Source organism: Cyprinodon tularosa, unplaced genomic scaffold (genome assembly GCF_016077235.1).
Source record: "Cyprinodon tularosa strain WSP-4 unplaced genomic scaffold, ASM1607723v1 ctg246, whole genome shotgun sequence".
Lineage (NCBI taxonomy): Eukaryota > Metazoa > Chordata > Actinopteri > Cyprinodontiformes > Cyprinodontidae > Cyprinodon > Cyprinodon tularosa.
The window spans coordinates 1,104,307-1,121,117 of NW_024038913.1; the positions used below are offsets into that span (position 1 = coordinate 1,104,307).

The 16,811-nt window shown below is 37.3% G+C and overlaps 1 protein-coding gene across 1 annotated transcript in view; it reads left to right on the forward strand.

The window, feature by feature from the left end:
• LOC119785372 (hemicentin-1-like) overlaps positions 1–16,811 on the forward strand; it is a 43,775-nt gene that overhangs the window by 1,103 nt on the left and 25,861 nt on the right. Inside the window, exons 2-11 of the mRNA XM_038287999.1 lie at positions 332–595; positions 667–981; positions 1,549–1,779; positions 1,884–2,108; positions 2,202–2,465; positions 5,080–5,340; positions 5,423–5,575; positions 7,120–7,323; positions 7,447–7,689; positions 12,598–12,797. Of these exons, the coding sequence (XP_038143927.1) occupies positions 332–595; positions 667–981; positions 1,549–1,779; positions 1,884–2,108; positions 2,202–2,465; positions 5,080–5,340; positions 5,423–5,575; positions 7,120–7,323; positions 7,447–7,689; positions 12,598–12,797 (2,360 nt within the window). The remainder of the gene's footprint in view (positions 1–331; positions 596–666; positions 982–1,548; positions 1,780–1,883; positions 2,109–2,201; positions 2,466–5,079; positions 5,341–5,422; positions 5,576–7,119; positions 7,324–7,446; positions 7,690–12,597; positions 12,798–16,811) is intronic.

Sequence of the window (16,811 nt, forward strand, 5' to 3'; positions counted from 1 at the left end):
ATATATATATATATATATATATATATATATATATATATATATATATATTATTTTATTTTTTTTTTATCATATTCTGTGTATAATTGTGCTTTTATGTTGCTGCTAAAGCTTGGAGCCATCAAGAGTATTTTAATTAAGTAATTAAAAATCAACACATCTTTAAGCATTATGTTATTAAATGTTTTTGTTCTGCTTACATTTCTACTGAGATGATGTGAAAGACTGTTGAAATAATGGCATTAGAAAAAAAACATAAATCACATATTGCAAAGATTTTGTTTATTTTCATTCATATTAATACAGAATATATTCCTGTACTTTCATGGGGCAGGTAAAGATGCCTGTTTAACTAAGCTGGACCCACCTCGTGTAGTGGTGAAATACGGGGACCCGGTCTTGGTGAACTGCACCACATCAGCCACTGATATAGAGGGAATCGGATGGGAGGCGTCACAAGGAAGCACAGGCCTTCAAAACGTGTCCCATCTGATGTGGAACGTTAGCAGTCTCACACATTGGGAAGCGAAACCCAAGTGCTTTTATACCCTTAAGGATGATAGTCAATGTAGTGTTGAGCTGGGACTTGTCATCTACCGTAAGTATTACAATTCGAACAGATTGTAACAGTTATTTCACAATGCCTGACAATATTTTCCAATCTTCCAGAATTTCCAGAACACATTGACATCAGCTCCCCCAGTTCATTTGAAGAAAATCAGATGCATCGGCTTTCCTGTGGTGTCCCCAATATTTTACCTGTTCAAAATCTCACCATAACGTGGTACAAAGGAGACACAATCGTCCAGACAGAGACTTTTCAGAATGACGAGAAAAAACCCACAAATCAGACTTCTTTATATGAATTTATACCAACGAGAGAGGATGACGGAACAACTATCAGATGTGAAGCAGACATGGACTTGGGGCCAGAAGGTCCACAATTTAATTTATCTTCAGAGATGTTAAATATCCAGGTTCAGTGTAAGTAATTCATTACCAGTTTCACTTTTGTCTTTGTCTATCTTTTAACCGTTTCACAATTTCTTACATCCTGTACTCTATAAAGATGTCACCACTCAAAGACTCGTTTTGAAGAGGAGAAATGAAAATAGAAAAAAATTGATTTAATCTCAGACTCTCCACTATCCACTCATCTCAACATGCTGGATACTTAGTAACTAAAAGAGAAAGTGATTGGATGGCTAAGTTTTTGGCTAACCTGGTGAAAGAAAATCAATCAAATATTTAAATTTCACTGCAAAGGTTGCCAACAGATCATTTGATATTGAAAATGAAATAAATAACAATGAGACTTTGATCTCATCTGAAAAATAAGGTATTGATGGTATTGAATATGTTATAGAACTTTCTAAAAATAAAATAAAAAAAAAAACCTTCTCTTCCCTATCTTTATAAGTATGTCACTATTGCTTTTCAACCTGCCAAGATGTGTAAAAACTTTAGGAATTACTGTGACAGGAGCTGAATCTGCCCCTTATTTCATAAAATAAAATTAAATAATACTGAACTGTTTATATTTTTTGCCAGTTGGACCTCATATTGACTGCTTCAAGATAGAGATTAAGGAGGGAGAATCTTTGGAAGGGAAATGTAATGTGACCGGAAACCCCATCCCAAAAGTTACGTGGCTGAAAGATGGACGAACCATAAACCTGACTGACCCACTGAGAAGAGATGACACAGGGAGATATAAAGTAAAAGCTGATCAAAATACTGTTCGAAATTCCTCGGTTAAGGAAATCCAAGTCAATGTACTTTGTGAGTTTACCTCTGGCATGTTAAATGTTTACTTTGCGTATTCCAAACATTTGGTAGGTGGTGTGGGGAGAAATTTAAATACCGTTTCGTGTTTCCTATTCCAGATGGACCAGAGTGGATCTGTCCCGATGCATATAATATTTCAGAGTACACTCCACACAACCTCAGATGCAGCAGGGGCTTCCCAGAACCTCAAGAGTTCTGGTATAAAGACGAAGAGGAGTTTACACTTCCAAACCAGCTAACAAGAGGAGATGCAGGGCAGTACTGGGTCACAGTTTCAAACAGTCTGAATTCTCTCAACTTTACAATAAACATTGATGTTTATTGTAAGTACTTCATAATCCATTTCTTTTAAGATGTGCATTATATTGTTCATTTGTTTTTCCAATAATTCATATGTGCTGTTCTGTTTTTTGCAGACCCACCATCAGATATAGTGGAGCTTGAAGATTCTGAAGTTCAGGTGGGAGAAGATTTAGGACTTAAATGCTCTTCTGTGGGATACCCACGCCCAACCTACTCCTGGAGTTACCACAAGGCAGGCAACATTAAAGTAAGAACTGAAGATGGAGTGTCTGGTCTCATCATCCATAATGCCACTAGGTTCAACACAGGTTTCTACACCTGCAATGCTTCAAATGTGAGAGGCAACGTCACCAAAACAGTTCGAGTCACTGTCAAAGGTAAGCCCAGAGAGACGCACAGAAGTGATCCATAAAACTGAAGGGACTCATCAAAACAGAAGCTTTTCTTTCCTATAACCTTTCAATTATTAGATATGTGTAACAGGAAGCAGCATCTGTAAAATATTCCTTATAGGTATAGTGGAGGATTTTTATGAATTTTTGAAAAGACCCGCCCTTTCCACTTTTAAAAAAACGCACATGCACAACCCTGTACCCGAATGTCCGCTCTAATCCCTGAATCCTTCAATCACTATCTAGAATGGGGGCTATAATGGACTTTATAGCAGACTCGGTTAACTCACGCTCCATCTTTGTTATTAGTCGCTGGTGTCGGGTAGTGACAGCCTATGGAGACAGCGGGCGTTGTGACAGCAAATAATGCTTTGCGAGGAGAGCTCTCCTCGCAAAGCATTATGGGATATATCTGTCTCTACTAAGGCCTTTTTATTCTCATACACTTTGTAGACACTTTTTCTCTCATGACCCTCAGCCATTTTCAAAGCATACGCAGGATAGGATAGCTAACGGGAAGAGCACGTAGGACGGCCTTATGAAACATATCACCAGAATGATTGACAATTAGGAGGACCCCTTATTTAGATGATCCACCCAGAAATAAAAGATCGTCCTCTATACCTTTAAAGAGATGATGCCTTGTACCTTGTGCTGCTATAGTTTATGAAGCTGCTGGTCATCTTCTGCACCCCAACCATTAGATTCAAAATACAACAAACAATCTGGTTTAAAAACTTTCCTCCATTCAAATAATCTCCATTCAGGAAAAAAAAACGGGGGCCACAAATCATTAAAAAAGACCAGATTAGACATCTTACTTTGGGTGGGTGATACAGAGGCCATTTGTAGTTAAACAAAAGTGTGAGCGGCCTCTGCAGATGGCCGCTCACACTGAGCCTGGTTCCGCTGGAATGTTTCTGCCCACCATCGCTACAAGCATACTTGGTGTGAGGGATTGTTTTCAATTTTATATGTCCATGCAATCAGCAAGTTTCTTGTTAGATAGAACAGTAAAGTGCAGTAAAGTGCCTGGAGATGACTCGTGTTGTGAATTGGCGCTATATAAATAAAATGATTTGAAATTGAAGTAAAATTCCTTTCATGTTTGCATAAAATGGGAAAAACAAAGGCTGAATCTGCCTTTGAATAAAACACCACTGATTTATATAATGTAACACAATAATTGCATAGGCTACGATTTTAAACTGTTGTTTTTTGCATACATACATATAAATATACACCTTCCTCGCTCCAGATTAAGGTCCATGGGAGATCGGGCCTTCGCTGTCGCTGCCCCCCGTCTCTGGAACTCTCTCCCAGATCATCTGAGAGCTCCACAACCATTGAATGATTTTAAAAGAGGCTTGAAGACTTTTTTATTTATGCAAGCCTATTCTGCCTCCACATGATTTTTATGTTGTTTATTTTTATCTTTGATTTTATTGACCACATGATTTTTATGTTGTTTATTTTTATCTTTGATTTTATTGACCACATGATTTTTATGGTTGATTTTTATATTTGATTTTATTTGCACTGTGTAGCACTTTGAGATTTTTCTTAATGAAAAGTGCGGTACAAAATTGGATTTATTATTATTATTATTATTAAATATATACCAAACGAGTCACTTTAAAAAAGCACCTTCGTTGTGTCACATGTTTTTTATTTTTTCCATTTGGCAGTTTGGCTGCAGGCAGTGCTGCTTGTTGCTCAGCTGCTCCATTTATAGTCTCAGTGGGAGTGTGTGGGCATGCCCTGACTCCGTGCCCAGTGTTGGGGGGGAGGGCTGGTTTCCTCTCCACCCGATGAGGAGCGACTCGGAGCCTGGATCCACAGCTTAGCTTAGCCTGTTGCTGTAAAAAAAAAAAAAAAAAAAAAAACTCCTTATACTTCCTCTCAGTCCGCCTCTGGCTGTTTCCGTTCGGCTTTGGAGAAGCAGGAGAAACTCAAGAGAAGCAAAAAAAGAGGAGAAAATTGCAAAATTTAGCTCCTGATTGTTTTATTTTTTTTTATTTTCCAATGGATGATTTCAGCTGGCTTCGCCTGCTTTCTGTGATTGTGGTTTTAATGCTGCCGTCGCTCTCTAACGGGACTAAGTCCAGTAAGTTGGGGCGCTTGGAGTGTGCGCACTTAGCGCATGTTTTCTGCTTGACTCGGGATCAAAACGGTTCATTGTCTAATGCTTACTAATAAAGTTGTCTTTCATGTTGTTTAAAGATTTATAAAAGTCAAAACATTATGGGAAATAATAGATTGGAGGTTGATCAAAAAATAGTTGTACGTTTCTTAAATAAAATAAATTAAAAGTGTCATGTTAATAATAACAGACTTTGTTTAATTTCACTTGAAATGTGGGAGCTGATTGTTATTCTATGACGTATTGAGCTTATCAGTAAAAAACAGCTTAAGGAATTTTGGCAGCAGGAGGAATATCCTTCCTGGACCTTTTCCTGTTGCCCCCAGATCTTCCATTGTATTATAACTCATTACCTCTTAAACACTATTTCAATATTCCTGAAAATAATATCATCACCAACTATGGTTGCTAAACTGCAGTAAAACACACTTTTTTTCCCCATCCTGTTTTCTGTAGGTGATGTAGAAGAATGCCCCATTGAAATACAACCAGACTCAATGGTGTTGGAATACCAAAGCGGAGGGCATAGTGCAGTTTGCATGCCCACAACCAGTGAGTCAAATGTTAAGGAGATATACTGGGAGGTCCATGGGGATAAATTTAATAACAGAAGTTGGAGTCCTGACACACATGAAAATTGGGACCCAAGTCCTGTTTGCCATGGAGAGTTTCTGGGGATAGGATCGTGTAATAAAACTTTGCCCTACATTCTCTACAGTAAGTGGGCCTAATGTTTGTCTTCTTGCCATTACACCTGATTATATGGACTTTAACTGTTTTCCTTCAACTCTCCGTGCAGAACCTCCAGATGATGTCTCCATCACCATCAATAATATGTCCACAAAGGAAGAAAGTAAAATAGAGCTAATGTGTAGCATTAGGAATGTGGCTCCTGCAGACCGGCTCAACGTTACATGGACTTGGCAAAGAGGGAATGAGACTGTTGACCCTGGTACAGCCTTTTTTTAAGTTATTTTTATCCATAAGGTGAAAAAGTAATCAGTCAAAGTAAAACAGTGACAATTAACAGCATGTTATAGGCACATTAGCAGATAAAGGATAAAGTTATTTTCTAGTGCTTCAAGCATGGCTGGATTCTTTACTCATATTCACAACAAACCACAAGATGTGTTTTTTAGAAAAGTTTTAGGGTTCCTAGAATCCTACAATTTTTCTTAGAAGATTAATTCACAAAAAAACTAACCCCTTGTTTCCACTAAATGTGAAAGCAGGGTGGAAATGCGACAGTGCAGCTACGCCCTGCTTTTTGCCAGGTGCCCTGTTCCTTAAAGAGTGGTTCAGAGCAGGCCATCTTTGCACGGTTGGACAAATGTAGTCATTTGCTTGTAAACTGGACCGGATCCAATTTGGTTTTCATCAACTGATCGATATGTGTTTGGTGTGTTTAGCGGCAAAAATGGATCAGTCGCATGTTTTATAGACGCAGGGATTCCCAGCGGTTGCTTTAGAAACGCATCACTGTGCTCCAGGTGGAATAGCTTTGACTGACAAGAGTCGCTGTGATCAGCTGCAAAGGTGCAGGCTCACCACTTCCACATTTAGCGCAAAAGAAGGGTTAGAAAGCTCCTATTTACACGTTGGTTACTCTACACTTCTAACTTACCCACCATCATAATTCACAACAAAATAACTCCTTCTATTGATTATAAACAAAATTAAAACTTCTTCCTTTTTTATTTTTTTGGCAATCCAGTTATTTTCACTTGTTCACTTCTCCAATGGTTGAGGGCACTAAGTGTAGAGCTGCTATAGTTGTCGCTCATTGTGGTATATTTAATGTTGTAATCGACTAGTTAACCATTTACAGCCCAATAATTGATCTGATTTGCATATATGGCTGTTATCCACAGACATTTATAAATAAACTAGGGCTGCAGCTAATGATTATTTTGCTAATTGATTCATTTGTCAATAATTTTTTTGTTTTTGTCGATTAATAATTGAATAGCAAAATGTTCCTTAAAGAACACTTTTTGCAAAATTAAACAAGATGAAACCTGCTTAATCTTTTCCATTTGAGGAGTTCTAGATAGAGCATATTGACAGATTAAAAATGCTAAATGTTTATATATCTTTTTTACTGCTCTAAGTGCGTTGCTTTGTCAGCTAAAGGAATGTTTTAGAGTCTCTGTACGCCAGTTAACAATTGATTATAAAATTAGTCGACGATTATTGCAATGATCGATTAATCAGATTAATTTTTTCAGCCCTAAAATATACTCATAAAACTACTAATATACCGAAGAGTTTAAGTAAATGTCTCTGTCTAGATTTCTTTTGGTAGGATCTGATTCCAATAAATTTACTGCAGTTCAGCCCCAGTGTCCAATGGAAATAAAAAAAATTTTAATTTTGTCATCAAGTCTTTGAACCCTTTATTATATCAGCTTGTATCAGAGTCACAGCTTATATAAAGCCCTATACATTATAATGTATTATTATTTCAGCTATGTGGGTTTTTCTGTAATCCCCCAGATTCTTTGGGAGTGAGCAATGAGGCCAAATGCAGTCCCTCCAACAATACATCTGCTGTAGATGTGACTTGCACCATGAACATCACTCTGAATAGGACTCACAATGGAATCCAGGCCAGATGTGAAGCTGAACTTAACCTGGGACCTAAAGGACCGCAACCTCCTCCAACCATGTCATCCAATTATTTCAATCTCAGCGTCCAATGTGAGATTTACATTTACTTCATAGCAGTCAGTGCCCAAATGCCCAAATCAAATGGGCAAAATATCTATTTATGATGTTGAATTATAAGAATAAACTTTATTATCTCCTCTCCTTTATTAACAGATGGACCCAAGATTAACAAAACAAAGCTTCAAGAGTTGTTTCTAGTAATCAGAGGTTATAAAGGGGAGCTTGTTTGTGAAGCTGATGGCAACCCGGCCCCAGATATCAAATGGAATTACACCTCAAAAACAGCTTTTCTTGAGTCAAATGAAACACTAATTGTGAACGAGGAGGGCCTCTACTTCTGCACCGCTACAAACAACATCAGCTCGGACACACATCGGGTTAAAGTCGTTCTAGGAGGTAAGTATAACTCTGCTGCAGAAACACACATATGGAAATAGGGGTGCAGCAAGGACTCAACTAGTCGATTTTCTTAATTTGGGTTGAGATTAACATATCAATCATATCTATCAATGGTATCTAGCTCTGCAATGGTATATAAATCCCCCACTTCTAGTACTCTAAATGTTTCATCTTAATTTGAGAGGACTACCATCTTTGTTATTACTTTTTTTTAACTGTGCAGTTAAAAAAAGTTTGCATTGTTTTACAGCTGTTGCTCAGAGTTTTCCAATAAAAATTTGATTGGAATATTAAAGCTGTTTTATGGGGCTCCCCCAATATATCAAAAGATGTATTTTCTATATTCATAAACTAGGCAAGAGGAGTTTTTTTGTATTGCATATTTTAGTAGCAAGACAATTCAAAGTGCTGTTAATGAAAAAAGAAATAGGAAATAGGAAAAGTACAATGCTTTGACATAAAGTTAATCACACAGTTAATGAATATGAAAACGAAAGGCAATAAAAATGAAAACAAAATAGATAAATTGGTAAAATTATCTTAAAAAATTATGATAAAATGATTGCTAATGAAATGAAAGAAAAGTTGGAGTTCAAACCTCACTAGTAATGTTTAGATAACACAGCCAAAATCCACTCTAAACATGTGTTTTTAAAAAAATCTTGATTATAAGAAACTTAGGTTTTCAGCATTCTTACAGTTAAATGGGAGTTTGTTCCTGATCAGTGGAACATGAGAACTTAAATCTTAATTTCCATGTGTTGTTCCGGTTCTGGGTATGCATAGTAGATTTGAGGTAGAAAACCTGAAATATCTGGGTGGTTGATCTACTGACAACAAGTCTGTAATCTATTTTGGAGCCAAGCCATTCAGTAATTTATAAACTAACAGAAGTATCATAAGTTTGTCAATTGAGATACGGAGAGCGAATGGAAGGAACTGGGGTCATGTGCTCCACTTTCTAAACTTAAATGAGGACGTGAGCAGCAGTATTCTTGATCAACCTTTTAGGCAGACTTGTCAAGATGGTGATGAAGAAATCAATTCTACTGAAGATGAACACATGAATTAGTTAAGTTTTTTTTTTTTTTTACCTCCTGCTAATATATTAGTCCTTCAGTGCTAGTGATGTATGGTCGACTTAGTAACTGTCTTTATGTGCCACTGAAGGTTCAGGTCAGAGTCAGAGATAGATTGATAAAGCTGGATATTGATGCATATTGGATGGATTCCATTCCAATTCTCAAGGTTTAGAGTTAATTTCTATATGATTTGATGTGATCTAAAATTGGATTGATAGTAAAAACATAACTTTTAGCAGTGGCCTGAATTAAATTTCTGTGTAGTTATGCTAAATATTAATACTAATATTATATTAACATTCACCAGCTAATTAAAAAGGTAATGTTAGTTAAGAACAGTGGAAATGCATTCTTTTTAAATTGATCTTTGGTTATATAAATCAATGTGTAGAAATGAATGACAATGAATTCATAATCAGAAAATTAATATTCTTATAGCCATAGTCTTCGATGTATATTACCTTTGCAGCAGGCATATCACATGCCGCTAAAATGGTTGGCTCAAATGTTTGCAAAAATGTGGTTCATCTGTGTTTGATCAATCGCACCCAAGCTTGAAACATCTGACCAGTCAAATGGATCCCCTTAGTTTTTGGCCAGTTGGATGGATCTCTTAACATTAGATTCAGCCGCTTTCATAGATGTGGCCAGCTAACAAACTCACCAAGTTTAATCAGAATTACAATAGTCAAGAAAACAACTTAAAACCAATAGTTCATCTAAAATAAAACTGCATGTGTTTTAATTTGAGATGCTTTTCTTTAAGGAGGGAGACAACGTTCTGCAAACAGAAGTACTCTACTAGACAAGCTGAGCACCTGTAGTGGCCATAAGAAGAAATTTAACTAATCTTAATTTTTACCTTAAATACAAAATACAGTTTTAAAAATTCCAAAAAAGCTGGCACCAGCAAAAACAAAGTTGCAAATGTTAGAACAACTAAAGGCTCCCAAATGCTCACACTAACTGTGTGCATACTGTGAGCATTAGCAAAAACTTTGCAGACAATACAGAGGTTTTACCTTCAAAGTAAAGCTTCTAATTTCCTACATTTGTAATGACGTAGTTGTACGTTTTCCATATTTTCTATCAGTGGGACAGAGAAAGAGACAATGGGTAAAATCATAGTTGAAGTTTCTAGCACTGTTTCTACTTTACCAGACACGCCTGCCAGTGCAATTTACAACAAACCAACAGAGTCTGGGAGATTTGCCATAAGTACGATGAGCAGAAAGGGCTTTGTTAGTCTCAAGAACAAAATGGACCTGAGATAAAATGTGGGAAAAGCGAGGGGCTGTGAATATCTTTTGGATATTTAGTCACAAATCACTGGAAATATCTTAATGACAATGTTATCCCATTAAAGTTTTTCCTAACATCTTGCAGTTATAGTTTATTGTGACCTTGTAACACCTGTAAGTGTCAGTTGTTTGAAAAATCTTGATCAGTAAAGATCAGAATCAGCAGGTCAAGACTCTGCTCAATCAGTGCACCCATGTTGGAAATGGCTTCAATTATTTTTTTGTTTTTTGTGGGGAGGGGCTTGCTTTGAAGCCCTGCAGAGTCAGGGTAAAACAAAATGGGAAGAATGCATTTCTAACACTTTGATTATTTTTCTTCTATTGTGTCAATTCATGCTGATTTGGCTGAATGTGCTTTGAAACAGATCTCTACAGCTCGTACAGAATTTTGCTTCGATAGCATAAAATAAGTAACATCAACTTCAAAACATTGACATGAAACATACAAAAAATGTGCCCTTCGCTGATGATTTTTGACACAGGAACAAAGAAAAGGGGTCCAGCATCCTGTTATCCATGATCCCATTACATGCGAGTTCTGGCTGATGTTTGATACAGCCTTCCTTCCACACTTGAGTGTTTTAACGACCGCATTGACCCAATCTCCATTATGTTTTTTTTTTTTTTTTTTATGTAATACGACAGTAAAGTTTTGTTTTGTTAATCCAGGTGCTGCATATATATCTTTATTCTGTTTTTGGGTCATATTTTTTTTATCCATTCAGTTTTCTCCATTCTCTGTTGCTGTTTTTTTCTTTCAGTATTTGTTGGAGACACAAAACTCAAGGTCATAAACTTTATTGTTATTAATTTATTGAATTCACCTTTTTTATTCATTATAATGATTTTTTTAGTTCAACCTTAAGAATGCTGAAGCTGCAAGTAGCTGTAATAAGCCATGCAATCCCCCTATCTCTGCTAGATAATCGTATCACTGTTATTAGGCTACAAAAATAGCTGAACCCGGGTGGAATGCATGCTTTGGGACCTTGAGGGGCGTCGGGTGTGAAGTGCATTAAATGGAGCACAACAAAATGAGTCAGAAAGACCCAACCCTCAGAATAGGAGTGAAAGAGGAACTTGTGAAGCAACAATAAGAAAAATTAAGACTAAAGCACCGCAGTCACACTTTATACAAACCACAAGTGAATTATTTAAATATGAAAAGAAGTGATATTAAGGGAATGATATGCCCCCCTTAAAAAAGAACTGAGTGGAGAAGCTCATTGGGAAAGAAAAATAAGATTGGATTTTGGTCAATCAAAGGTCGACCAACCGTAATGATATTGTAATAATTGTATTAATATTGTTTAAAAGGATGGACTATGCAATATGAAAAAATACTTTACACAATGAATAACATACATTGTGTATGGAAAATTAAAGGGAGCTGCCTAAGTTTGATTTAAATAGTATTGACTTCACTGTTTATTAATAAACACAACAATAGCAGCAGATACTAAAGAGACTGCATCGCTTGGTCTTCTGGCACAGGATGGTCTAAAGAATGTGAATATCTGTAACTGTTTTTTTATGACAAGCTGGATTTAATTTCTGAAATCTTAGCAGTGCTTTGATCATGGTTTGCTGCTTTTTTATGGCAGATCTAGGTTCAGTAAAGAAGTGTATCCAAAAAATGGGGTGAACCTGAATATAGCAATGCCAGGATTTATTGGGCTTGTGCAAGAGGTCAATCTTTAGATATCAGGTTTACGCATGGATCTGTCGACAGCATCCAGAATTGATCCCCAGTAATCTTCTTTGTGATGTACTGAAGAGGATTCTGCAGAATTCCACATCTCCCATTATCTTTACAAGTTCCTGCGGGAAATTAAAGGGACTCGTGGTGTAAACAAGAAGCTCTGAAGTTGTAGAAGCTTATTGAAACCAAGCCACAGCAAAAGACGAGAAAAAAACAGTCCAACACAAAATAGGGATAAATAAAATGTTACATTATTTTTGGACAAGGAGCCTAGTTTTGCAGATGGTGAGCATTTCAAGATCAGTCAGTCTGAATGTTGTGTAATAGGCAGTAGTTATTTGGATATAAAGCAGCCATCAGGGGATAACAATAAAAAAAAAGGTATGATTAAAATACAGATTTTCTACTGTTGGTTGAAATGCGTCTTCGGCCTTTTAAAAAAAAGATTGAATGCATGAATTGTTTGTTTTCCAGCCCAACACAAGATATCTTGAATGTGATGTAAAAGGAAAATCATGCATACATGCTGCATGTAAAATTATTATCAATGTTGTGAATATAATGTGCTAAACAATAATATGCACAACTTTTAATTGTTGTACATCAAGAAAAGAGTTCTCGAAAACTATATATATATATATATATATATATATATATATATATATATATATATATATATATATATATATATATATATATATATATATATATATATATATATTCTTTTATAAGAAAATCATTGTTTAAAGCTTTTATAAATTACACTTCCTTAAATTGCAGCCTTTTGTAACATTGTTTTTTTTTTTTTTTTCCTTTTCAGAGGACTACCTGCCCCTTCTAGCTGGATTTGTGGCTCTCACAGTTGTTATCATCTCCATCATCTTCATCTTCATCTACTCAATCTACTACAAGAACACCAAGATGCGTCGCTACAGTCTTAAAAACCCAAAGCTCAGCAGTCACAATGGGAATGTAGCTCACAACAGCTGGGACATCCAGTTGCCAGTAACCAAGCTGTCTTAATAGAACTGCTGTTAATGAAGGATATCTGTTTATTTCAGAGGTCCATCTCTACAGTGCTGTTAGGTCTAAAAATGCAGACAGGAGATTCACACTGGACAGACTGGAAGTAGCTTCATATTATTCTTAAATATGCTTTTTTTTATCTTTCTTCTAAAGGTTTTATGCCTTTAAATTATGGAAAAATTCTCAAGTTGTTATCATCTGTTTTAATGGATAAGAAAAATGAAGAAATGAGGTCATAAAATTTGCCTTAGAAACAGATTTTGTACTTTTAATAAGAAGGGCATATAATGTGTTTGCTTTGGTTTTGTATAACATTCAGGTCTTATTTATATCAATGTGTCCCCATTAGATTCTGTTTGTGTTTTTTTTTTTTTTCTTCAGTTTCATTTAGAAAAAGAAGAAAAAAGGGCATAGCTTTAGCTGTTAAGAAAAACCTGAAACTGATCTGGTTCAGTTGTTAATCATGATAAATGAATGAAAATCTGGAAGCTGTTTTATTTTGCATTCATTTGCCTCTCCTCTAACTGTGCCTGCCCTTTTTCACTGGTGCCAAATTGTGCCAGGCTCCTCTAGCCCGATGGATGAAATTCTCAATGCTTTTTCTATGCCTGACTGTTGCCATTTCTAGCCTTTAAATGTATATTCAAGAAAATATTTGATATAAATGAGGAGTTTATATTTATTTATGAAGAACAGTTGAAAGTTTGCTTTAAAAAGCGACTGCATGTGTAAAGCTAGTTAATTATTTTGAAACCAAAGCAGTCCAGACTGTGATATTTGAAAGAACACTGTACACATTTGTGAATACTGCTGTAAATATTTGTTATTTTTCAAAAGAAGTTTTTTTTTAACTATTAAAATTATGTTTTTATACCACTTTGCCTTTGAAACCTTCATAAATTGTCAGTGAACAAAGTTTTGTATTACTTGAAATATCAGAAAAATCCATCTTATACAAATAGTTGGTTTAAAATTGTCATTTGATTCTAAACAAATGCTTAATTTAAAAAATCGTATACGAGTTTAAATATTCAGTTGAAATTGTTTTTAAATAATTGAATTATTTTTATGGCAAATTAATGACCTTGGGATTTTCTCTGAGCATAAAACCTTCCTTGTTTGTGAAGAACATACTACGGAAGAGGATTAGGGCCACTGAAAAAAAAAAGTTAACCGATTTTTAAATATTATTTTAGAATATATATATATGGGGAAAAAAAGTCAGAATTCCGACTTTGATCTCAGAATTCTGACTTCTCAGAATTCTGACTTTAATAGTAAATTTCTGACATTAATCTCAGATTTCTGACTTTAATCTCAGAATTCTGGTTTTTTTCTCAGAATTCTGAAAAAGACTTTAATCTTAGAATTCTGAATTTATTTCCCTCAGAATTCTGACTTTAATTCCAGAATTCTGTCATGAAGCACAGACAGATGGACACAGTATTCAAGGAGAGACACTCAGTAGGAAAGTTCAAAAACTTTTTTTAAATAAAACAAAAACTAAAGTTAAGCTGTGGCTCACGGACACTGCAGGATGGGGAGCGGGGCACCACCCAATCACAGACACTCTGGTTTAACAGTCCAGTCCAAGAATGTCCCCAAGTGCTGCAGTCCCAGAGACATGCTGGAAGCCGATCCTGGTCAGGGATCCAGAACAGACAGGAACAGAACAGGTGGCAGGATTCAGCCTTCCAGGCATCCACAAGCTCCCAGGAGGGTTCAGAGTCTGACATGGTCCAAAAGCGTGACCAGGCGGTCACGCACAGGAGCAGAGAGGATCAGGTGCAGATGAGCAGGCTCAGTGGAAGAGGGTAGCCGAGACAGGACGTGGAACCAGAACTTGATGCAGAACCTTTAAACTGGTCTCCTCCTTGGAGCCAGGCTTACTGAGATAAAAACTGAGCCTCCCCACATATGGAGCCAAAAACCCAAAGGACTCCACAGGGGAGGAACAGTGGACGATCAGGAGACAAGACAAACACAAAAACCTCTTTCCACTGGCCGCCAGGATCCAAAACATGAACCAAGGAATCAGAATAACAGACAGGCTAACAGAAAGACAAATAATGATCTGGCCCTGAATGCTCAGGCTGAACTGAATACAACCAAGAGGAAACAGGTGAGAGGAATAAATTATAATTGAGGCAGGGAGGGAAAACAACAGGTGAAAGGAATTACTAATTAAGGGAGAGCAAACAGGCCAGATCATGACAAATTCAGACTTTTTTTCTTAGAATTCTGACTTTGATCTCAGAATTCTGATTTTTTTTCTCTCAGATTTCTGATTTTTGTTGGGATCCTGAGGCTTGCCCACCAGAGGGCGCCGAGGATCCTCTTCTGTTATATGTTTTCTGTTAAAGGAATAGTACACCCAAAACATGATTAGCCTTCATTTTCTACTCACCCCCATGCTGAACAACACTCTGGAGTACTTTTTTGATATCTCAAATGCATCTAGAGATCTGGGAGGCTTCTTGCTGTCTGCTGACATTCAAATAATGGAGGTCTATGGTGCCCGAGGCAGAAAGGTCCATTAAAGTCCACAAAAAACGCGTCAATATTCCTCCATACTGCTCGTCCAATGTATTCCAAGTGTCCTGAGTGGGTAGCGTCCATAATTTACTCGAAACTAAGTCATTTAGAATGTTTTTAGAGCATAAACAGTAGTGTATAGGATTTCCTAAAAGCGCGCGCCTGCGCGTTCACGACGCTACAGAAGCCGGCACACCAAACCAGATGAATGTGCTGTTTACCTGTGCAAAGAAAGAAACAACAAAAGAAAAATGTCTGAGGACTTCAGTGTTGAGGAAGAGCATGAGTTCTTTGCTGAGCTGAATGCGCACTTTCATCTGGTTTGGTCTGCCGCAGTTTCCGTAGCGTCGTGAACTCGCAGGCGCGCTTTCAGGAAATCCTACACTACTGTTTATGTTCTAAAAACATTCTAAATGACTTCGTTTCGAGTAAATTCTGGACGCTACCCACTCAGGACACTTGGAATACATTGGACGAGCAGTATGGAGGAATATTGACACGTTTTTTTGTGGACTTTTATGGACCTTTCTGTCTCGGGCACCATAGACCTCCATTATTTGAATGTCAGCAGACGGCAAGAAGCCTCCCAGATCTACAGATGCATTTGAGATATCAAAAAAGTACTCCAGAGTGTTGTTCAGCATGGGGGTGAGTAGAAAATGAAGGCTAATCATGTTTTGGGTGTACTATTCCTTTAAGGACTGGGGTTACTGTTGGGATCTGGATATCTACCATCTGTCCATAGCAGAGAGCGCTGTGGGTCTCCTGGGCTGGAGCCTCCAGCAAACCTGAAACTCATCAACTCATCAGGAGACCTTCCTACATAAGCAGCACTCAGACCTTCCTTCGATGCCGGACTGTTGACCAAGTTTGGTTAGCAAAACCTAAGCCTCTGTTAATCTAGTGAATCACAGTAGACTCTAGAGAGAAACTGGATTCTAACCTGCCTCTGTCTTCTTTACTCACAGAAAGCCTGACTGAAGTCTGAAGCTCTGGATGAACTTTACCTGGAAACCTGCCTGCCTGCCCAAGGAAGCCAAACCTGAAGATCTCAGTCTGGATTCCTCCTTCAGCTCTCAGGGAAGAGCTAGGAAGCTAAACCTGAAGATCTCAGTCTGGATTCCTCCTTCAGCTCTCAGGGAAGAGCTAGGAAGCTAAACCTGAAGATCTCTGTCTGGATTCCCCCCTCAGCTCTCAGGGAAGAGCTAGGAACAAAACCCACGTCAGAGTCTCACTAACCAGAAGATAGACGCTGCTGCTGCTGAGCTCTCTGCTACCTCCACAATCTCCTTACCCAACCGGTTCCCCATCTCAAGGATCTGTCAGAACCACTTCATGGTACATTCAGAAATTGCTCACTCGTCAAACCATCTAACTTGTTGGCTAATCAAACTCTCATATCTTCAGATATCTGTGAAACCAGTCCCGGACCTGTACCAGAATCAGTCCATATTACTCTGTGTGTTCCCTCTT